Genomic DNA, 26,250 nt, shown 5'->3' on the forward strand with positions numbered 1-26,250 from the left:
TTATTTATTGCGAGCAGACAACTTGTCCTTTTAAATATAAAGTCGGTCCTGGCTCGTTTTTTACTCGATATAGATACTTGGGGTGAATAAATTGGAATGATTGTACCTTGCTCCAATATTAGTTTGAATCGTGCATTTTTCCAAATTTAACCTTGTCTATGAAAAACTCACGATTTCATCAATAATATTAATATAGTCACGAATTTTCTCATACATATTTTGATACACGTAAAGTGAGTTTATGAAACATATTTCGTTGTGTGATGTTTTCAGAAACTGTATCTTCTAACGGTAAATATTTCATTAACAATCTAGTAATATAATGTAATATTTTAAAAACGCAAATTATTTTATTTGTTGTATTTTTTATTATATTCATTATTATTTCGTCCTGATTTTATGGTCAATATAGCTCCAAAATTTAGAACTATAATCGGAGCCGTATCTTAGTTTATATATTATATAATAAAAGCATATTTATTTACAACGATATGGTATGGAGATTTATGGTATTGTATGGTGAAGGTTATTTAAAATAATAAAATCAATTAAGTAGTGTGACCCAGAAAACAATATTCTCTTTAATTGTATTATGTATCGAAAATTGATTTTTAAACTTTCAAATGCGTATACCTATAAGATCAGCTCTTCAGGGAAATAATAGTAATAATAAATCTTCTGTATCGACATAATAAGTGTACAAAATACAATTTACAAAGTAGGCATACAATATACATACTCGTACATCATGCAACAGGAGTGGTGAGATTTAACATATATTTTATTCTCCCACCTATCTAGCACCTTAAAAATGCAAAATAACTTAATACAGTCTCAACTATAAATTGATTAAATAAGTAGGTACCAAAGCCCCAAAAAGATAAAGTCAGTTACATATTTGCTTACTACACAAAATTGTTCTTAACTTAGATTTAAAAGAATTTATACTATTTTATACTATTTATACTAAACAGTCCTAAGGTCCTTGTGGAGAACGTTATAACCAACAGCTACATACTAGTCCAAAAGGAAGCTTAAATCTGACTAAACATATTTTACGGTACCAAAAATTTTGTCCAGTGAAACTGCTACACCCCGTAAACAAGCAATGGGTTATAGCTACTCGTAAGGGCAGCCGCGATAGGTTTGGGTCAACCAGGTTTGGAAATTGAGTAAATTTTTAAACTATTTTACGGTGTCTGCCGATTTAATATAATGTACCTCTAGAAAAATTTGAAAAAATAACTAAGGCTGCGGGTAGCCACTTTTCAAAACTCGGAAAAATTTTTTCATGTATTTAAAGCGTCTGCTATTTTGATATATTATTTTTTTCTTACTAATTGAGTCCGAAACTTTACGGTATCCTTGTACTTTCCAGTACTATTAAATTCTCCTAATTCAATATGTCTGCCTTTGTTTACAATGTTACCTTAGTGAGTTCTGTTAATTTTTATTTTTTTAAATAATAACCTAAAATTTTCAAATATGATATTTCATATAAATTTGATTTTGGGTTAAAAGCGAAAACAGTATGAAAAAAAAACATATTACGATATATGTCCGTGAAGTTATTATTACAGTACTCGATTAGGTAGAAACATATATCTCGTACCGTACTAAATCACTTCCCAAACTTATAACGTAAATAACTATTTTGGACCAATATTAAAAATGTCTGCCTTTTTTTCCAGTTGTAAAATCCCTTTGTCTGTTTTGATCAGATCCAGAAACCGAGTAATCTACTAATGGTGCTTCATGTCGAAGACTCCGATCGTTGTGTTTGACGGAAGGGTACCAATATCAATCATAGATAATATCTACGTAAATACTGAAAATTTAGTTATCAGTTGCAATATCTGACAATTTCAACCTTCATTATTTTCTTCGACAATTATTTTTAAAACTTAATATATTCTGATATGAGTAAATAAATATTTTCCATTAGCGTTTGAGTTTTTTTTCATTATAATAATAAATTGATATTTGTTACATTCTTATAATGGACCTTTTTTCCTTAATAAGAACATAGCTGTAGATGTATTCGTTTTTATGAATGTTGACTATGACTCCAAAACTACCACGGCATGGCTTAGCTATAACCCATTGCGTTTGCTGGATATAGCAGTATCACTGGATGAAATTTCAGGTACAGTCAAATATGTGCTGTTAGATTTATGCTGGTTATTAGACTATAAGTGTTTGGGGTAGATAGCCAGCAATCATTCATTTGGTTTGTCTTTGAATTTCTAGATTGTCTACTTGAATAGTTACCGGGTCATCTGAAACCATCAGAAAGAAATGAATAACTTATGTTGTACATGTTACTACATACCAGAAAAAAAATAAACAATATGATACAAAGTGAATGATATGAAATGAAAATTATAGATGGGTATCAATTTTCTGTTTCCACTTCTTCAAGGATGTTGATGTCAATTTGGGTCTTTTTTTTGGAACGATAGTGTGAAGTGTAATAGAAACGTTGGATTTTTCTGCAGACGGCTTTCCTGTAAAAATCTCAATTTTCATATTTTTACACTTATATATAACATATGTAGAGAATGATAAAGGTATCGAAGAGTGTGATTGTAGTGTAAGTAAGCCAGGAAATATTTTCCTGAATACACTATTTGTTTACATATTCGTATAGGTTTTTGGAGTATTGGTCCAATTTGTGTTTTGTTACTTCACGGTGACAGTATCAAACTCCAACGGTTCTATTTTAGATACGTCTAATTTGGTTGATATGTTTGGGCAACAGTCATTATTAATTATTACAGGATGAGGTACGTGAGGAATGTTTGTCGTTTTGATGACCCCACGAAAACACCGAAGATAATACAAACTGTCTTTTTTAATCATTAATTCTTTGTTCTATCGTTGTTTAATAAAAAATATCATAACACAAATTATAATTTTGTTTCTAAAAGTCCAAATTTGAAGTTTTAATATATAATTCGCGTAGCGTTTCGACCAGGATATTCACGTGAAGTTCATTGTTTTTTTAATATCTCTCTTCGTTAAATACACGAGTTTATGCACATTATAACCTTGTCCGGTGACTACCGCACTTTTACAAAAAATACAAAGAAATGTCTTATAATGTTTCAACCAACGAGTGTTGTACATCGCGTTATCTCTATAGAATAGGTGTAAATATCGCGACACATTATTCGAAGCGTTGATAATTGCTTGCTGTATGTATTTGAATATAAGATAAAGAAAAAGGGAAGCGAAAGAGAAAAGTCCAGAGGAAAATATCAGTTTTTGGCAAAGAAATCATAATTAATTATTAAATGGTAGGTACATAATTATTGTTTTGTAAAGAAAAAGCAAAATATCTCATAAACTAATAATTTTAAGTGCAGAAAATACTTGGTAAAAAATACTCGATGGAAACATCTTCATGACGCTGTTTTTTGTTCCATTATGGGCAATCGCGGCACCCAACTTGCGCACAGCTCTCTCATGTCCAAATTTTTAGTTAAAATGCGATGTACGGGAATTTGTGGATTTTCCTCAATATTCCTGGAGTCGTTACCTCATTTTGTTGACCACTGCGATGCTGCGATATTAGGTTGTACGGCCTCGCTTGAATTGTGCTATCCAATATTTTACTGTGGATAACGAAGAAGCAGTCTCACCCCGAAAAGAATCTAGATCAGCTTTTATATTGGTTGGGCTAATGCCATTCAAATGAAAGTGTTGTATTACATAACGATGACCAATTTTTCCATTTTTACAATTACACTATTTATGGCTGCTAAACAAATACTTAGCTAATAAACAAGTGGCATCTTCAATCTTGAAACATATGCTCTATAGACTGTGTAATTTCTGATAAAGTGATATTTTTCAAGCAATTACTCCCATTTCTAGGTTAGGCCAGGTACTCTGGGACAATCCTGGTATATCAAGTGCATTCTAATGATTCTGTTGCTATTTACTTGGGACAGAGCATTTACAAAATAGATTAAAAGGCTATCAGTACAATGAAAATAATATATATATATATATATATATATATATATATATATATATTTAATTAATAATTATAGTTATGTTTTATAAATTTCAATGCAATTGATAGTTTTTACTTATTTTTGCGAAACACTAACTGGAAAAGTTGGTAATCATGTTATAGGTGATCTATTAATATAATTTTACAAGTAGTCAATGTCAATATTTTGATAAAGACCCCAACAGGTTGGAAAGTCACATTTTTAACTGTCTTCAAAAATCAGACCAAAAATGAATGAGTGCTCTTACATCTATTACTTGTGATGGTGTGATTGTCCTGTTGCTAATCAATCATAGACTTTTGATCTCTGGGGTTAGTAGATGTATATTTATGTTGCTCTTTGTGAAGAAAATACGTGTTGTTTATTCGTAGCTCGTTTCTCGCACAGAAGTCTATCAGGAGTTCCCCATTTTCGTTGGTTCAGTATATATTTGTCTTATGTCCGGAATTACCTCTCTTCCTATTCTGGCGTTCAGATCTCCGAGTATAATGATTCTATCCGTGCTGCTTAGTTTATCTATAGTATTTTGTAGGTGTTGGTAAAATGTTTCGCTCTCCTCTATGGGTTTACTTATATCCGGTGCATATGTGCTTATTAGGCGTGTCTGCGTATAGTTGATTTTAAGAGATATTTTCAGGATTCTGTCGTTAATGTAGTCTATGTTTTCTATACATTGTTCGTATTTCTCTTGAAGTAGAATTCCCACTCCCAATTGTGCTCGTTCTTGCTTAGTTCTTCCGCCATAGGCTAAGATGTAATCATCATATCTTGATGTGCCCTCTCATTTCTTCTTCGTTTCTGATAGAACGCATATGTCAATCTTATGTTGTTTTATTTCGTTAACAATCTCCAGGTCTCTGCAATTCCACGATGTTATATTCCAGCAGGCAAGCCGTGTTATTGTTCCGATCGGTTTCCGGTTTTACCCCAGGCAGAGTGCTAGCCTAACCTTAGAACCCTCCTTCTTTTACCCGGGCTTGGGACCGGGCTGAATGACCGTTGAGCTACTCAGTACACCCAACAACCATAAGGCAGAGTTTGCTTTTTAATTGATTCTGTTTATCCTTTTCTTGAATATGTTATATATCATTTTTTCCGGATAATCATTTTCTTTCAATGCAGTTTTTACTTTTTGAACAGCTGAGCATCTAAATTCAGGATCTGATAGTTGGATAGATCTATCAGCCAAACTTATTATCACTGATCTTTTTTGTGACATAGGATGAAGTTTAAATATCCTGAGGACCAAGTTGGTTTTGTATATCATTCTTTTCATATGTTATTGTTAATTTAATTTAATGTTACATCAAGAAAATTAATTCTATTATGCTCGACCTCGTTTGTGAATTGAAGTTTTTTATGATAAGAATTGAATTTTTTATTTATGTTTTCAATTTGATTCTTTGGTACTGCAGTAACTCAATCATCTACATATCGGAAAAAGAATAGATTATTTATATCAAGTTTGCTTAGAACCGTTTCCTCAAGATCTTCTATTACTAATTGTGCTATAACTAATTAATCAAGATTTCCGATCATTTCTATTCTATTCTATAATTTCTAGTAGCAAAATTAAACAGAGTGTATTAACTCTAATATATTTCCGAGCGTTAATTGCTTTTGTTAATTGTTAATGTTTTAAATAACATTAATTTCAACGAATTCAAAAATCAATAATCAAACAAATTTAAAATGTCGCAATTCTCAAATAATTAATTCTCAGATGGTATTGGAAAGCTTGGAAATATATTGGAGTTAGTAAACTTTGGTGCTTAATTTTGCCACAATCCCACTACGAACTCTCTGATAAACTAGCTGGCAAAGAATTTGTTCCAATTCATATATATTTTATCAACCAAATATATATATTTCAGAATTTGAATATATTGTGGAAGTAAAAAAAGAAGAAAGAATATGCTTTGGTTCTACCATAAATAGAAGTACAGGTCCAATCGGAAAGGGATTGTCACCATACCAAAAAAGAATGGTTAACGAAATTAATACTAAAACAGGTCCTGGTTATTACAAAACAGAAGCTTTCAGATCAGCGCTACACCCTCTATTAACAAAGGTAAAAAATCCAATAATAGTTGAACATTGATTTAATATCAGTATTTACAGATTTATTTCGAGTCATGAACAAACCTAACTATTTTGTTTCGCGAAGACCGGTACTTTTAAGAAGTAATGCTTCTGTACGATTTGGAAATTGTTCCATTGTCTGACAGACAGCGTTTTATGTTTTTATTGAAATAATCCATATTGTGATTATTGTAACAAAAGATGTAGGTTTTTGTTAATCAAATAATCCTTGAACCTATTGTCGACAATTTTTCAAATAATTAGAAAATGGGGTAAGGGAATGTCAGGTTTGTGCAGCTTTGGTAAACCATAAATTTTAGGTGGTAAGATCCAAAAATTCTTAGACCGGAATCTAATACACAAAAAGAGAATTTTTAGAAATGGTTCACATTCATAAAAACGATAAATGATAAAAAAAGACCTAAATTTTATTTTGATGTTCATGATGCAGGTGATCTATTGATTGATATAAATACGCAAATTGTCAGTGTCAATATCATATATTGATAAATATAGTCGAAACGTCAATTTTTATCTTTCTGTCAAAACTTATGAAAAACAACTAATTTTAGAACAGAAGAGATTTAAAATCTAGAACATTCACTTATCGTTTATATATATATATATATATATATATATATATATATATATATATATATATATATATATATATATATATATATATATATATATATATATATATATATATATATATATATATGTTACCGGAACTGTACGAAATCTAAGAATTGTATACAATATATATATATATATATATATATATATATATATATATATATATATATATATATATATATATATATATATATATATATATATATGTTACCGGAACTGTACGAAATCTAAGAATTGTATACAATCCTAAGAAATTTATAGGAAATGTACAAGGATTTATTGAAAAATTCTTAGCCTACTATAGAACCAAATAAAATTTTAAATGTCAAAATATTTTCTTACTTAAAATATTCTCCTCTTAATTGGATCCCGCAAAAAAAAACACCTTTGGATAGTTTTCCGCGTCTTTTCACTTAAATTTTTTCCTATAGAGTGGTCAATGATGTCGAATAGTAATCTCCAGTTATTGTTCTACCCTCATCCAAAAAATCAATTATGAACACTCCATGTCAATCCCAAAAAACTGAAGCAAGAACTTTTCCATTAGATTTTTGGACACGAAACTTCTTAGGTCTTGGAGAGCCAGAGTGTCGCCATTCCATCGATTGTTGCTTTGTTTCTGGATCGTAAAAATGTGCCCAAGGCTCATCCATAGTAACAATTTAGTTTAAGAAGTCTACATCGTTTCCAAATCGAACACATATCGAACGCGTTTCTTCTTCCCTTGCACGCTTTTGGTTAACATTCAAACATTTGGGGATTCATTTTGCTGCAATTTTTTCATGTCCAAATTGACGTGAATTATATCATGAACTGCATCGATATTTTCGGAGATTGACACAGATACTTGCCTTCCGGGTCGGTCAATATCACCAAAATCGATCGATCAAACTTTCCCTCTTTTGAAGCTTGCAGTCCAATTTTTCACGGTCGCATTCGAAGGACATTGATCACCAAGGGTATTAAGCGTATATTCGTAAATCTGTTTACCTCTTAACCCTTTTAAATACAGGTACTTGATGATGGCTCGATACTCCAATTTTTCGATTTTCACAAATTCGGTGGACATTTTTTTCTCTTAATTTATTGTGTAACTCTGGTTTTGATGTCAAACTTTACACTGACACTTCTACTAAATTATTGTTCGTTGCTATGGTAACGCAATATTTTGTTTATGCATGGAACTGATTTAGGCTAACTAGATATCTATACATCCTCGTATAAAATCATTTTTATACAGAGTGGCAGATTTATTGAGTATATAATCTTTGTATAAAATATTGTTTCGAAAACTATTTAATACATAAATGTCCTAGGAAATGTGCACAATTCCTAGGAATTGTATATAATTCCAATATCGTATTAGGAAATGTATCAAAATAATGATTTCTATAATAAAACACGTTGTTAAAATGAGAATAATTTTTATTAAAGCACTCGTTGAGACAACAACGTTCAGGTAGCAGTCATATAGCAAAATATAATCTTCATATTATCTTACTAATTATAGCTTCGAAAATCAAGTATGTAGGAACTTTTAAAATGTATCACAGAATTCAAATTTTACTTCCGAAGAGCTGTTCACAAACGACTACGACCAATCGGATGACCAAAATCAAACGTACTATAACTATGACAAGACAGAAAATGAAAATTTTATTCAAATGAGCCAACGCCAAGGAACACCTTAGTAGAAATTAACATTTCATCAGAAAACGCATTACCTTACACAGAAAAACTTATCCGTTAATCAAAACAATGCACAAATCAAGACAGCTTTGGGTAGTCAAGATATTTTTTATCAATCAACACTTAGAGCATTTGCTGAATTCAGAATCCAAACTATTTCATCTCCATTCTATTATTTGATTTCCACGAATATTTCGATGGTATTATAGGACTAAATGATTTAAGAAATATGAACTTTAATATTGGGCTATTAGGTCTACTATTCAACTACTACTATTCTACTATCAAATATTAGGTCCAAATACTGATATACCTCTCAGATATAGACGAAAAGAAAACTCAAATATTTTATTCTCAGTAGAACCACAACAAAAAAATCTGAAGAAGTTACCTGTTTCTATTTTTAATGGAGGAATATTGATAAATGATGGTAAAATAGGACCATTGTATATACCGCAAATTTTGACTGATGTCAGAAACGGATTTGCTCTTGTAGAAATCCAAAACAAAACACATCGAATAATTTCAGTTTATCTTAAAGAACCTTTAGAGGTACTGTCATTCGAAAAATCTAGTATACTATACTTTTAATATTAATTCGTTTCTTAACTTAAATAACGAAGACAATGAAAAATCAAAAAAATATCGATATATCACAATTAATTAGAACAAACCATATGAACGCGGAAGAAAAAACTGAAATCTTAAAACTTATTCGAAAATTTTCAGACATCTTCTTTATCTTTCACGGCAAGAACAAAACACGAAATTAAAATGATCGACGAAATTCCTATATATTGTAAATCGTACAGATATCCCTATATTCATAAACAAGAAATAAATAACCAGATGAATGAAATGTTGGATAAAGGCTTAATACTTCACCATGGTCATCCCCGATTTGGATAATCAATAAAAAAGAAGACCAATCAGGGAAACAAAAGTATCGTCTAGTCAACGATTATAGGAAACTCAACGAAAAAACGATTCCAGATCCCAGACAAACCAATAAAATATGATTACGGAAATAAACTTAAAAAGTTCACTTTCCAAGAATCTTATAAAAAAATTACAATCCGCATCTTATCAAAAAATCAAAAAAATATCAAAAAAAAATAATTTGGAAACTCCATAGCTTTTGCAAAACTAAACACACTTCATCCTTCTATTATCACTAGTCAAGAGTTACAAAAAACGCTAGAATATTTAAGGAGAATTTACCCTGACAACCAAATTAAAAAATTTAAAACCATTCTAACATACTTACTACCAATTTTTAGGCACTCAAGTTTCGTTTGCCAATAATAAGTTAATTTTTGTTATTCATATACCAATTACCAAAGCCGAAGTTCTTAAATTATATCACCTCTTTCCCATCATTCAAAAAAACCAAATATTTTCCCTAAAATATTCCTATCTGGCACGAAACAATTCGAATCACTAATTTATAGAAAAAATCTGTCCACTACTAAAAAATGTATATTTCTGCATCGAAGACCACTCTCTTGATGACAATTGCACTCTGCAGCTCCTCAAAAATCAATCGACTATAAAAATAAATTCAAAACTAGAGCAAATCACACAAGACGAGATAATTATTATTCCAGTAAAAACGGAAAAAGTTTTTTTCAAATGTCACACAGAAAAATACCTAGAAGTAAAAAAACCTACACTAATAAAAATACCAAAGTCATGTCAAATAGAAATCAACTCAAAAAATTCTTCAACGACGTCAAAATACAACGAGAAAAACAACTACTTCTTCCTAAACCAATTAAGGAAAAATACGATATGACTTCAGAATACGAAACACCCAAAATGGAAAAAATCAATTTAGAAGATATTTATAAAATAAACAGAATGACGAATCAATTTATACCACTAAAAATTGCAATATCCAACCACTATCCCAAAATTTCTGTTAGCTTATCTTTACTAGCCATAATTTTATTAAGACTGAGATGAATTTTTGAGAAGAAAATCAAGAGAACTCTGCAAAAATGCTGCAAAAACCAAAACAAGAAAGAAAATTCAATAGAAGAATACCAAGAAAAGTCCAAAATCGAACACCACTGCGTTATGTTCTCATCTTAGAGGGGAGGAGTTACATATGAAGTAACAGCTGACAGCATAGTTCCAACGTTGCTTAATAAACATATATTGTAATTGTAATTTTTGTTTGTAAAAATCCAAATTCGAAGTTTTAATATCTAATTTGCATTACTTTAGAGTGTCTAAAACTTCTAAGGTAAATCGGATTTTTGTTTTTTGTTTTACTTAACTTCAAAATCTGTTTTTTCTCAGAATTCAAATGTTCTGTGCGAATAACTGACTCGTCAAAATTGCCTTGTGGATTTGTTATTTCATTACTTTACAAGTTATCTACTATTATCTACTATCTATAAAACCATGTCTTACCGTGTGAATGGACTCTGGAGTTCTTATGTTATCAAAAACGGTTTCCGGGAGTAATATTTCACCATTACTTATACTAAAAAGAATTTTCTTACATAATGTTTCAAACGGAATTGTAATATTTAAATTTCTAAAAGTTAATGTTTCTGTTGAATAATTTAAAATTACGTTAAATCGTTGTCATAATTGCCAAGTAAAATGTCAGAATTTTCACTCCAGGGGCCAATTCGAGCGTCAATAAGTTCGTTTATGTTATATTCGTCAAATAAGGGTGTATTGATGTTAGAGCTGAATTTATGAGTTAATAAGTTAATATATATGGTTTATGATAAATATGAGATTTGTTAAAATACTTTGCAACATCTGGAGGGATTATAGTGTTAGATCCACCTGAATCGATTAAACTTTTAATTTTGATTTCAGCATTACAAAATAGAGTAGTTGAGGGTATTCTCGAATATTATTTAAAATTATGTGGGGGGCGGTTGTTCTTCGGTAAGGTTCTCGTGAAAATCCTGAAAATTATTTTCGTCGTCGTTTTCTGTTTCGTTTTCAATTGTGGAATTTATATTGTAATTGTGTGTATCGGTCGTAATTTCCATTAGATTTTTGAACTGTTGTTCAATTGTGTAACTAAAATATCTTTTGAACGTCTGTCACCGTACTTAGATAATAAGGCCGGTCGTACGTCTGTCCAAATAGATTTCTTGGAATAATTCAGAGAATCTCTAGGTGCTCCCTTGATACGAGATATACTATTAGCATTTCAAAAGGATTCTTGATTTTACTGATAGAAAAGCAATTAAGTTATCGGCTGATTTTATGAAGGTTGATAAATTATCTTCCGAGGAAAATACGAGCAATGTAGCTCAAAGGCTAGAAATATCACTGTTATTCATTGGTATATTGCTTATTGAGTTATTTGATAAATTTGAAATACGTTTATTAGAAATATCTATGACAAGATGATCGAAAAGTAAATGTAAATTAACCTGAGAAATATCACTAAAAACGCTCATAAAGGGATAAAAAGGAATAAACCCTTACAAAAGGATGATCACTGATGATTTCCTCAGCATGCTCTTCCTTCTGTTCCCAGGTTCGGTGAATTCTCGTCAAACAATTTACTAGGAAACGGATAGCGTCTGTACGAGAATCCTGTTCGCAACGCCAGAAATGTCGTTTACAAAACTTGTCACTTCTTAAAAAATATTTTATTTCCAAAAATACACTTATTACAAACTTTTTGAAACTTGAATAGTACTACAATTCTACTATCGTCGTGAAAAAACATGTGTTCTGTTACTTTATAATAACTCATCTGCTGATTAAGCATGTCGGCGGCAACCGTCTTCCGTTTCCTTATGCTTACATTTCATAAAGAGATTCCACAACAAGGTTATGTTTATTTATATGGTAAAAATTGAGATATTTAGTAAAACTCTTTGAAAAGCATATCGATATACTGGGTGCATAACGTATAAAATCTAAAATATAATATTAGCTATGCTGGCTTACTAGCTAATTTTTCTGCAGGATGATATATTCATGTAGTTCACAATGTTACATAAGAACGTTTTTTGGGATAGGCTATAGGTCTTGAACAGAAGTTCTAGCTGGAACCGAAAGCCCTTCATATCTAAGTAGTGCTTGGTTAGATTAGGTCCTCTTAGGTTTGTTCTCTGAAAAATTCTAACAATCATAACAAGAAAATCATACTTTTTAAAAAACTGTATATAATATCATAATATTAATGTTATGACATTAAAAGACAAAGTTGAGAAAAAAGTGTGTATGAGAAGTTTTTACATTGATAGTATACTGTTAAGAGAGAAACATGAACTGCCGATGCCCTACGAAACATCAGCAAAAGTAGATTCTGAACAAACCAATATAGTGTTAAATGTGATTTAATTGCTGATTCCTGATAATGTAATCCACCAAGAAACAGTTAAAGCTTGTTCCAAGAAATGAGATGCGATGCTACCACCTCTAGAAATAAGACCCAGAAAACTTTTGGGCACCATTTGACGGATATCTGTTACACTAATGATCAGAAAATGAACTCAACAAGTGGTTTCTATTTTGAGGAGCATAGAAATTATTAGAAAACAGGATAAAAAATACAGATCTCAGGAAATAAAAAAACCAAGTCAACAGTAGCATAAACACAGGTTGACTATAATAGTGATACGTATTCTGCGGTTAAATACAAGTTTTCAGAACAGAATGGGTTAAAAATAACTTTCTAAGGCGAGAGGAAATTCTTCCAGAACCATTTAAATGGAACTCCAGGTGATCCAGAATAACATATGGGTTAATTTGACCCCTTACCACTATATTTTTTTACATCTAAAAAAGTTTCATGTGTTGATTGAATTTATTGAATATTTCAAAACCTTTAGTCTAAACTAAAGGAAACTCTAGCGTTTAAAAAATGGTCTACCTATCTTGCATATGCATATATTCTCCTATTCCTGAGCTTGATTGAATTACTGGAGTGCTAAATATAGGTATTTTTGATTTTTAGATTTGCAGTAAAAAAGGCACTGTTCCCCTATGCAGCAAAGTTCCTAGATTTAAAGAAAAAGTCTGCTTTCAGATTCCCTCACCTGGACGTTATAATACTTGTCATTTCGTAGCAAAATTCAAACAAAATGCAGTCCCATTTTGTACAAACAGTAAGATTGGAGAAAAATGGCTCAACTGCAATCCCGGGTAAGTTAGCTTGATACGAATTAAGACTGAAAAGAAGTTTTATATGAAACAAATAAGTTACAAAGAGGAAAAATCAAAAGATTAATGCAGTGTAATTTATCAGTTTTTTGGGACGCATGGGATATTGAGAAAATGGTGGCTACAGGTGCTTATCTTATTTTGACAAAAGTTTTGTTAGACTGCCATTAGGTAACTTATGCTGTTTGTTAGTTTGGTTTCCATATATTGCTGTACAGCCAGTTTACCACTGATTGGATTCTAATAAAAAAATTGGGATACAAAGCTATTGTTTTTTGTTTCGGTGGAAGCTCGTATTATTTTGACTGAAGTGTGTTAATTAAAAGTGAGCTAATAGGAGGCTTGCTCGAGATGTAGTTTTAATTTGGCAAAAAGGGTACAAATATAAGAGTAGAAATACAATACAAATACTACTATCTTTTGACATAGCTTAGGCCATTAGTCATATCGTGATACAAGATTTGTATACTATCTTCATAGACTGTCATTGAATCATTGAATAACTCTATTCTTAAACAATTTTGGGAAATTTTCTGACAGCTGAATGGATGATGCAATATTCAATCATGTGTGAGGGTGGTATGGGGTCATTTCAATTTCAAGATATTATGCACAATAAACTATAATGAGTTCCTAAACAAAGTAAATGTGGTCATGAAATATGGACAAAACATACAAATCTACAGTGAAGAATTTTTTTGGAAAGACCTTACCTTAAAATGAATAAATGGTTTAATATATTGAAATTATTATGTGCAGCTCTCTAAAGAGGTAAAGTATTTATAACGGTAGAGGCCACGTCTCGCAATTCTGGTGGTGTAAATTGAAGCCCTTCAGCCGACATTTCGCTTACAGGATGAATTTTTGCTGACGTTACGGCCAACTCTCTCAAACACTTGAAAATTTATTGAAAATTGGTAGTAGAGCAGAAGTTGGATATATTCTTTTTATCGCGAATAATACAGAGAATACTCTATTTCATAATTAGATAGAGGAATACTAGTGATTTTGATTGTAAAATATAGATACTCTTATTTTTTTCATATTTGGATAATTAAAATCATTTGAGTATTATTTTTATTGTCATATTTCCTAAAACAAAAATTTTCACCTATAAATATTAGTTCATTTTCTCAATATTATTTTTATATTTGCTTTGTTGTACATAATATTCGGAGTTCGTGCTTGATGTTGGTATATTGCGGGAATATCTGGTGTAAGTAAGTATATGATAAAATATATTGCGAGCTGTGTTCAAATTGTGTAAAAAACTATTCCTAAAATGTTCTGGTTCTATCTATTCTGTTAACAAATATTTTATTTATTAGTGACGTCCCTCTAGTGATTCATCAATACGAATGATGAGACTCTAGATCGAAAGCCACACAAATTATAATTTTTGGTTTTCGAAAACTATTTTTAAAAATTTATTTTACAATAAAATTAAATGAATACAATTAATCTCAAAAGCGAACTAACTAATATTCATTGAATGAACTATATATTCAAGAGCGATACATATAATCATTGAATGAACTATATATTCATTACCAAGTTGTTTACAATAATTCGTATTTATAATAAAATAAATGCTGATGAAGTGTTTACGATATTTAATACAATTGCGTTTTATATAAATGTCCTTTTAGAATTTTCTCCATGTAACTCCTCCATCCCTAAGAATGAAAAATGACGGATGTATTTTTCATGTCTTGTTGTTTTCCTTCTTCTAATTCGATATTTTCTTTCTTCTTTTCTTCAAATTTCTGTTTTCTTAGAAATTTACTTTTATATTTGCGAATTAACCATAATGTTATGAGAATTACACAAATTATTATTATTATAGTAAATAGTCCAATTGATACATGGTTTTGCGGATTATAAGTTTCATGAATTGGTTTTATATTTCTAGCAATTTTATTGATTTCGTATAATTTGTCAAAATCTATGTTGGTTAGATTAGGAGATTTATAAATTTGATTATTTAAAAATTTGAAGTTTAATTTCGGTAATATTATCGATTTCCGGATTAACATCTGCAGAACTTTTTAATCAAAATGTAGATAATTCTTATCCTTATGATCAAAAATTATTATATATAGGAAACAGATCGTCACGTTACGGAAATATCAAATAATCAGACTCAGGATTTTCATACTCACACTACAATTACTATAATTCTATACATAGATTTACAAGCTACTCGTTTTGAACTTACTTTTGGTTGTACAGATTCTAGATACCCAAGCGAAATTTTTGTACTTCAAACTTTCTATAATGACTATGTAGATAATCATCGAACAAAATTACATGTGTTTAAAGACGTACAAGAAAAACTGAGAGAAAACAATGACAAAATTATACAAAAACAAAATAAAGGTGACTTGAATGGTGAATTTAAAATTGGTCAAACTGTATACAAGCATAATCCCAAAAAACGGAAGAAAAAGAACAAACGTTTTCTAGGTCCTTTCAGAATTACTCAAATACTTGACAGCAATCGTATTGAAATTTCTGGAAAATTACTTAAACCTAAAAAACTTAAAGCATAACATAAAATTGTTCACATAAATGAATTAAAAAAATCTCCCATTTCAGTTTCCTTTTTTGGACCGCCAAAGGAAAATTAGATACCCCCAAATTTCATAACCTAAACAATAATCCTGACCCCCAGCCTTACAATTAGGCATAGCACATATACAAACAGGCAGGTATACGACATTACAAATATAACCGACCTCTTTTTAAATTTAAAGGACCATTATAATAATCTATACGAATCTTTTTTAAATCATCCTAACAAATTCAAGTCTACAGAATATTTCGATAAATCCTATCACATAATTCAAGTATTAGAAAATAAAATCAGTTTGCAAATATAATTAAATCCATTATGGAGAATACACGCAAAGCTTCTTTAGACCAAGAAGATGCTGTACGGTATGTCGAAGATATTAAAGCCTTATCTAATTATAAAAATAGAATCAAAACATTGCTAACACATTAAATTACGTTACTTGAATCAACTATTAATTATTTTAAAATAATTCCAGAATACTATCTCATAACCAAGAAATATTGAGCTTACAAAAAGAATTACGAAATATAAAAACAGAAATGATAGAAACTTACCATTTCTTTTCAATTCAACAAATTGTTTCTCAATTTTCAATCTGCTTTCAAATTATTTAGGAAATATTTGCTGGAATTAAAGTGGCTATAAGCTTTGCAAAAATTAATATTTCTCACAATTCTATAAGAAATCCAAATCAAATACTTTTTGGGATAATATCATTTGAGAATAATATTGATGAAAATAACTCGTTTCCTTTCGTAACATGTTTGAACATAATTTTATTATATGAAAAAATTATCAGAGTTAAAAGTTATAATATATATAATAGTATCATTTTCATATTAGAAGTACCGATTTTAGAATATCTTAATATAACTACTATCATCTTTATCCCATACCTACACCTTCAAATCAAAAAATTTTGAACACATAATAACTCAATCCAAATATCTCCTTTCAAATGAGTAAAGCTATGCCTTTACTAAGTGGCAAGAAATAATTTGAGAAGAATTCATCTGCCAAGCACTACAAATAAGAGCAATATCTCTTTGCAAAGTCCAATTATTAATCTACAAATATTTGCCGAGGAATTCCGTCTACCACGAAGGAAGTCAAAATTCAAAATTTAAAAACTAACTGTTGGTATAGTGCTACAGTAAAAAAACTACAACAAACACATTACAAACTTCCTGTGAACGGTAGTTATCTAATTAACCTTAATACCGAATGTGAAATTTATTAGAGAATTTTAATCTAAGAACTTTCAGATCTAGTTTTAGAGAATTATAAGAACATTTCTTCGATTTCTTATTTCTTAGATCATTATGTTTGTGTATCTAAATCGTCTTGATTTTAGGACATTGTTTTAAAATTATTTTTTTTCTATAATTTTTTATATAGATTTCACGTTTCGACTACTTTCAGTCTCTATCAAAATATATATTTTAAATTGTGTTTTTCTTTTTCTGTGTTTTAAAAATTATAAAAAAACTGAATTTAAAACAAAAGAAGTTTAAGATCAAGGCGATTTAGAAATACAAAAATATAAGAAAATTGATGTACCAAACTCTAATATTCATATAAAAACTTTTACCTTAGATAGTAAGTTGAAATCTGTTTAGATTGTTGATTGGTGTGAATAAATGTTGTGAATGTGAAGAAATTCAATCGCAATATTTCAAAAAACCTCTATGGAACGTGTCAGGCAACGAATCATGGATCTATATATATAAAAGCCCGTAAATAAACAACAATTGATTGTATGGACCTTTCAAGACGAGCCAAATCCAATAAAAGTTGTTCGCGCACGAATCACTTCGAAATAAACGGAAAAACCTAGGAAAATTAATCGCAGAAGACGAATCATTCTTCTCCACAACAATGCGAGTTCTCGCATATCAGTTCAAAAAAAAACGTTTTTGAACAGTCAAAACATTGAATTGATGGGCCATCTGCCGTACAGTCCTTGTTTGGCACCCAATGATTTCTTATTCCCGTATATCTAAAATAAATTGCGTTTTTCTACATTTGAAGAAGAGATTGATGTGTTCGAAACACATGTTTTGGAGGTACCTCAATCGGAATGGAAAAAATGCTTTGATAATGAATTAAACTCATGAAAAAATGTTTTGACCATAAGAAGAATTATTTTGGAAAACAGTTGAGCCATATCCAATATAATAAATATTTGTTTTTGTTTGTCATCTCATAACTTAAGTAGCAATTCACGTGTCACTTCTAAATCTAGAAAACTTACTCAAATACTAGTACTAAATATAACGGACCTCTTCACAAAAACTTATTTCAAGACAACAGCTTACAAAGCTGAGATTGATAAGATTCATTGGAATTATATTAATTTTCTGTTAATTTTGAGTCTTCTCGACGTCTGGAGGTTTTTATGAATAAATTTTAAGCTGATAAAGAAATCATCGTATCGCTTTCTGAATTTCTGTTAGTTGATGTAATTTGTTTTCTCATTAACCCAAAAGTATTATAAAATTTAGACCGATATATATTTGGTATCCAGAACTTTGAAAGAATTATTGCTTCACTGAGATGAAATACATTTATCAATTTTCAGTCCTCAAACGTACAATATTAATAAAAAGATTCATAGAAGATCAATGATATTGAATAATTTTGGCATTCCTAAAAGAATTCACGCTGTAGAAATGTTTTGTGTGAATGAATCCATTGATTTATGTAAAAAATGCGAACAGCTCTGTCTAGGTGACTACTGGCAAAAAAATTATACGACTTTTTTATGTAATATTTGCTGGAATCAAGAATTGAAATCCAATGAAATATTTACAAAAAGGAAGTTGGAGGAATTTAAGGTGTAAACTATATTTTTTAGTAGTTAATTTCAAAAAAAAGTATGTAAACTACAAGAAAGTACCGAGATGTAAGCCTTATATACTCCAAGGGAGTTAAGTATCAACTATTATTCAGTTTTCCTACTTCATCTCAAATTTGTTGCATTGCAATGGACTCGATTTATGCATTATAATAGTACATTATATTACTAGAAGTAGAAGGCGATCATTATTGTTGAGCCCAGATTCTGGCACTGCCGAGACATTTTTGCAATACACTTATCAAAAATGACAAACAAAAATAAAAATTAAATGACATTTCCTGACTACTTGGTTACAACGTCCATAATAAGACGTTGCAATGGTTTCTCTTTATTTGGTTTCGTAAGCGAACACTTTATAAATGTTGGATGAGTCTTACAAAGAAAACAAAAAAGAAGCCTTCTCAAAATTCAAATTGTGTACAAATCTTGATCAAAAGTTCAACAACTGAAAAGTTTTAGTGACCTATCTACGGTACTTTCTTGTTATTTTACTACAGGAAGTCTCCAAAGTGAAATATTGTTTTTGAAACGATACAATAAAAAGTTTGTATATTTATTTCATAATTTTCAAATGAAAAAAATATTAGGACACCACAATTCTCAATCAATTAATATAAATAATGTTTGATATTGTTACAAGCATTTGGAGAATAAATATTTTAAGAAATTATTGATTATTTATAATATAATTATAACTACAGATAGTTCTATTGACTTATTCAACGGCTTGAGAGACTATGTTTCTCTTTGAGTTCTGGCGTTGATAATGATTATATTTATAAATCAGTTACCTATATTTAATTAATAAATTTGTATTATACTGAGAGTTATCATTACTAGTACTAATTTTGACGAAGTTATTCAGATAAGAAGAGCTAAATATTTTCCGGATGGCATAACTATATAATTCTAATAACAATAAGAAAATTGTATTTCACATTTGAATTATGTTAGGTGCATAATGATTTAATCTAATTAAAAAATTTTAGGTAGTTCTCGACACATGTGTATTGTTCCTTTTATTGTTACTAATAAATAAAATTAACTTTAGTTGTAATCACAATTTGGAAATAAAACTGCAGATGTGAAAGAAGCGGTAGAAGATAAAAATGAAAATTTGAGAAAAGAAATGCGAGAAAATGGGGTTGAGATCAATGAAGGAATAGAAAAACATGCAGGGGAAGAAATTAAATAATTAAAAAAGGATTTCGAGGAAAAATCATCAGGAGAAATTCAAATGGAGGTGATTAATCCAAATGAAGACTTATCCAAGAAAATGGAAGTCTATAGTTAAGTTACTTATACCCCTCTATGCTAAATGGAATGAAAAAGTGAACAAACAGTGCAATAAAGAATAAGAGGAAGTGAACAGAAAATTGAGTATTAAGAAAGTGATACACAAGACAAAATAAGAAAGGCAAATCTGTATAGTAAACGTGGAAGTTGGGGACAACTTTGGGGTGGTAATATAAATACAATTAAGCCAATAATTTTCGAAAATATAATAAAAACTTGGTATGGAAGAAGTCAGGGTCATGATAAGAAGGAAATTGATAATCATGGCCATGTTATTATATTTACACGCCAACAACTTACTAATTATTATGATAGTATGCTTCTGGATATTACCTAAAAAATATTATCATTATTAGAATAAGAATAATAGAAATAAATTAGCTGAATAGATAGATTTTAGAGTAAAGATATATAATTAAGATAGACATAACAATTCAGCTAATATTATAAATAGTTAAAACGAAAGGTAACAGATTCATAGTCACTAATTAATAATAATCACACAACATTTTAAATAAAATAGTAAATAATATTAGAATGATTATTATAATGAACAAGATTAATGTTTTCATATACTACCAACTTACCATTTATAGTAATAATAGATATGGTTATTGGAATTATCTAAAATTAAAATTTAGTAAATGTGATGTAGTTGAAACAACAAGATTAAAAAGAAAATCACTTGAAATTTAACATGAACTGAAAGTATTAAGGTGAGATAGAGATATCAAAATTTTCATATTTGTACCAAGACTAAGACAACAAACGGAAAATAACTAATTGAAAGAGCATACTTGGAAATATAGTAAAAGGGAAAGATATTGTAGAAAGAGTTATATTAATTAGTAGTAGAAGAGATGAAAAACTTTGATCGAAGAATATTATATAATTGAAATAGACAATGAAAATATAAGGTGGAAATTTATGAAATTGAATTGAAATGAAGTTAAATACATAAAATGATTATTATTATTTATGTGAAGAAGAGAATAGAATAGATTTATTGTTTGTTGGGATAAAGATGATATATAAAACCAAAATTACACAAATCGAATATACCAATGCGTCCAATAGTGTCATAGTAACCTTTCTACAAATTATCCAAGTTTCCAATAGTTTATAAAAAATAAGCAAAAATTGTTTTTACATAGAAGATTAATTTATGCTCAAGCAGTTTTTAGACATAGTACATATTCCTGACAATTATAAATTATACCATGTCTCTATACGTTGTCTCAATGTACACAAATATTCCTAATGACATTATAACACACGTATTGAAAAATAGATGGGATTCAATCAAACAACATACATCACTCAGCTATGACGAATTTCTAGAAGGTATTATGCTTATTCAAACTAATAATTATTTCTAATATAAGGACAACTTTTTCCAACATCTAAACGAATGTATAATAGGAACTCCAATTTCCTCAATTTTAGCGCAAATTGTTATGGAATATGTAGAAGAGAAGATACTGGATGATATGGATATTGATGTAATGTTTTTTAAAAGATACGTTGACGACTGTTTAGCGGTTATTCCTTGGAATGAATTCATTATATTTCTCAAGTATCCAATTCACTTTAGAAATTGAAAACAACAACAGAATGAATTTATTAGACATGACACTTATCAAAATCATTAAAATGAAAACTAAATTTTATACATAAGAATCATAGTCTGGAAGATATCTTAATTATAACTCATGCCATCCTGATTCACGAAAAAAACAACGTCGCTATAGGAATAACAGATAAAGCATTTAAATTAACTTATCCAGAATATCACCGCAAAGTAATAAAAAAATTCAAAAATACTTAGGGAATAATAAATATCCAGAAAATCAAATTAATGGTATCTTCCGACAACGCACATATAAATTACACAATAAGAACAATATGAATCCAACTACACAAATAAATTCAAGTAAAGAAAACTCCCATATGCAAACCAAATATCAGAAAAATTGAAATACATTTTTACGAAACATAACATCCATATAAGCTATAAATCACACAACATATTATTATCACCTCCATTCGCTACTATAAAAAACAAAACTAAAGACTCTTTAAATAAAATCTTATATATTCCATACCATGTCTGAATTGTCTTAATTATATAGGAATGACTACACAATACTTGGAGAACAGAATAAATGGTCACAAATACGCCAAAAATGCATCTACTGCTCTACACAAACATGAAAAAAATAAACATCATGAATTTGATTAAAAAAAAATCTTAGCTCAAGACACGAACAACCAAAAATTATGAATCAAAGAAATGATATACATAAAACAAGATAAATGTTCTGGAATAAATAACCAAAATTCAAAATTCACCATAAATTGATTAATTAGTTTATTTCAATTTACCTGGTATAATATCGTTTGATTGAAATTATGAGGTAAATACATTGATTCTAATACTATGTTTTTAATAATGTTTTTAAGATATCTACTAATAATCATATATTACTAGATTTCTCCTAGCATTTGAGTATAAATTTATTTTTCTCTTTCTAATTTCTCAACCTACAAACCCAAGAAATTAGGTAAAAAAAAATAAATATATATACATACATACATACATATATATATACATACATATAAAGTTCGAAAAATATAACAGTAGAATTTAGTAGAAATACCGTTTACCAAAAATTCATAAACCTACTTACTCTATCAGCTAGACCTATTCTAGCATCAATTAACACTCCCATCGAATCCCTTACAAAGTGGTTCACTGAAATTTTGACTAAATCTAATGATTATCACAATGATTATTATATAAAATACTCATTTAAAATCGAACAAACTTTTAATAATATGATATTACCACCGAATTATGTATTGTTAGGATTGGATGTAATATCCCTATTTAGTAAAGTACAATATATGCCTTACAGATTTACAACATAAATGGAGCAATATAAGTAAAAAACAATATTCACATCAGCGGATTCCAAAATTCGTATCAAATAAATATAAGTTTATTGCATTAAAATTCGAGCTCATTCATTGTTTTGTTACTGTTCATTGTTAAAATATTGATTTGTCTGTAATTTTAATTTTATGTAGAAAATATAAGTCGTTTATTGTGACTAAAAATACTTTTTAAAAAAGTTAAAAGTGCTTCAAAGAACATTTCTGGCGCTGCGAACAGGATCAAATTCGTACAAAAACACAAGTTTTCCTGATCAACTTCAGTTGTTAAACGAGACGATCCATCAAACAAAGGCGAGAAAAACGTAATATGCAGAAGACAACACCAGTGATTATCCTCTTGTAAGTACAACGTTCCTTTTCACCTTATTTATGAACACTCTCTATAAACCCTTTCGACAGTTCATCTTCAGCTAATAATTCTCGATTTTCTAAAATTGAAATTTCAAAAGTTCGAAACACTGATAGCTTGAATATATCTCTTCAAAACAATGATATCTCCAGCTAAATACGGAGATCGACGCTCCGAAGATATTTTACTAACTCAATTATCTACAACAGTTCAGTACGATAATGAGACCTATGACCAATATCACCAAAGAATCTATAATAATTTAAATGATTTGCTTCAACACATAGCTCTTAATGATAATATAGAAACTGTAAATTTCAACACCCCATACTTTAAAAATATTGTTCTCAAAACCTTTTGCACTTAACGAGCCATATTGTGAATATTTATCACATTTTTTCAAATAAATTCTTTCAATGAAACCCTGCAAAAATGTATTTCCTACGATAATCATAAAAATCAACAATTATATATGAACTTTTTGAGGAGTCAACAAATAGAAAATTACCCTCTATCCAAAATGTTGATTCCCATCAAAATGAAAACTTCAACCCTAACGATACTTTAGACTTTGACGATACAAATGATAATTTTGAAAACGAAAATTCTCATCCTGACGTCCAGGCCGAAAATTTTTACGAAGCCACTCACGAAGCACCAATTCAATAAATCTTGATAATATCCTTAACAACCCCCAACAACCATAATTCATTATGCCAAAATCAAAACTAAAAGCTTTAATTGATACAGTAGGCTCAGATACAATCATATCTCCTAAAGTTTCTACCTTTTTCAACTCAAATCATATTTATAATAAGCCCTTCACGTTGACATCCACGAAAATAACACGGAAGTATAACTCCAATATTAAAACACCCTTGCTCAAAGAATTTAACATTTTAGAACCCATCGACGCTAGAATTGCCGAATGGAGTAAAGACTTTGACATACTATTAGGAAATTATGACCTAGAACGCTTGCATGGTTTGATAGATTATCAAAATAAATTACTTACATTAAAACGTCTTAATATTACTATTCCTTTTGACACCTTGCATAATAAAATTCCTGTAGACATCTTCAATGGGGACATTTTCCAACCCGAAACTATAATAAATAACATTAAAATTCCTGAATCTATTCATACTGCTACAAATGGTTACATTAACGATATCTATTTACCAATTCCTTTGCCCTTAGAACCTATACATGTCGAGCATTTAGATCAGGTATGGGCAACCTTTGACATGCTGAGGGCCAAACTAGCGTGCAAAACATTCGCGGGCCGCGTTTAAAAGTACTTAGTGCATTTTAAAGTAAGTAGTGATAATATTTTATTGCGATAGATATTAGACATGAAATAATACGACAATGTTATTATTGTATTATGTATTTATTATTGACATGTATGTGTATATTGACAATGTGATTATTGTATTTATTAAAATAACAAAATGAAATTTTAAAAAATGGTACAACATTATAATTAAATAGTTACATTTGCAATTGTTACAAACTACAAAAGTTAAATACACTGAAATCAATGAGACACTTGAGCTTGAATTTGGGAAACTAATCCATCGATATTTGGATGAATTCCACTGATACAAAGACGTAAAGAATTTTCCAAATTATCGTCAGTCAGTCTTGTACGATGTGTTGATTTATTAACTTTCATCAATGAAAAGAACTGTTCGCATTTATAAGTACTGCCAAACGCAGAAATCAATCTTTTTGCGAATTTTCTAAGCTGCGGAAAATTGTCTTCTTCTAGGTATTTTTTGTAGAAATCCCACGACTCTACGTCTTCAAATTTGGATTTTAGGAGTGAGTTTTCTTGAATCTCGATTAACTCCATTTGTAAGTGTATTGGAGCATTTTGTACATTACATTTTGTAGGAGTAGCAAATAAATTGAAACATTCTTCCATGTTTTTGAAGTCGCTAAATCTGTTCGAAAATTGTTCCGACAGTAACTTGAGTTCTTCAGCATATTGAGCATAAGCAATATTTTCATACGCAGAGAGCGTGTTGAAATGGTAACTGTTACCAGACTGCATCTGTGACTCCCACAAGCGTAGTTTGATCTGAAACGCTTTCAAATGGCTGTACAAATCATTTACTAACTGTCCTTGTTTTTGAAGTTTCAAATTTAAATCATTCAAATAGCCTGTAAGATCGACCAGAAATGCTAAATCACATATCCATTTTGGGTCACTCAATTCAGATAGTGGCTTATCTTTTATTTTCATAAAGTCTGCTATCTCATTTCTAAGCTCGTAAAACCGTTTCAACATTTTTCCTTTGCTCATCCATCTGACTTCACAATAATATGTTACGTCGTTATATTCAGCTGATATTTCATCCAAAAACGTCTTGAACTGACGATGGTTAAGCCCTCGGGATCGAATAAAATTGATGGTTTTTACTACCACATTCATAACATTGTGGAGTCGAATGGACTTAGAACACAAGTTCTGTTGGTGGATAATGCAATGAAGGACTATCAAATCATCTTTTTGCACATTTAATTCTGTTGCTTTTTCATTCAAAATTCCGATGAAACCTTTTCGTAAGCCGACCATAGAAGGTGCACCATCAGTGCATACTCCAATTAATTTTGACCATGG

At 29.7% G+C, this 26,250-nt stretch overlaps 1 protein-coding gene across 1 annotated transcript in view; it reads left to right on the top strand.

Annotated features, from left to right (window-relative positions):
• Position 1: 1 nt before the first annotated feature.
• LOC130893259 (uncharacterized) overlaps positions 2–26,250 on the top strand; it is a 47,203-nt gene continuing 20,954 nt past the window's right edge. Inside the window, exons 1-3 of the mRNA XM_057799206.1 lie at positions 2–291; positions 5,897–6,093; positions 13,375–13,562. Coding sequence (XP_057655189.1) covers positions 264–291; positions 5,897–6,093; positions 13,375–13,562 — 413 coding nt within the window. The 5' untranslated portion in view covers positions 2–263. The remainder of the gene's footprint in view (positions 292–5,896; positions 6,094–13,374; positions 13,563–26,250) is intronic.

This window comes from Diorhabda carinulata, chromosome 4 (assembly GCF_026250575.1).
Source record: "Diorhabda carinulata isolate Delta chromosome 4, icDioCari1.1, whole genome shotgun sequence".
Taxonomy (NCBI): domain Eukaryota; kingdom Metazoa; phylum Arthropoda; class Insecta; order Coleoptera; family Chrysomelidae; genus Diorhabda; species Diorhabda carinulata.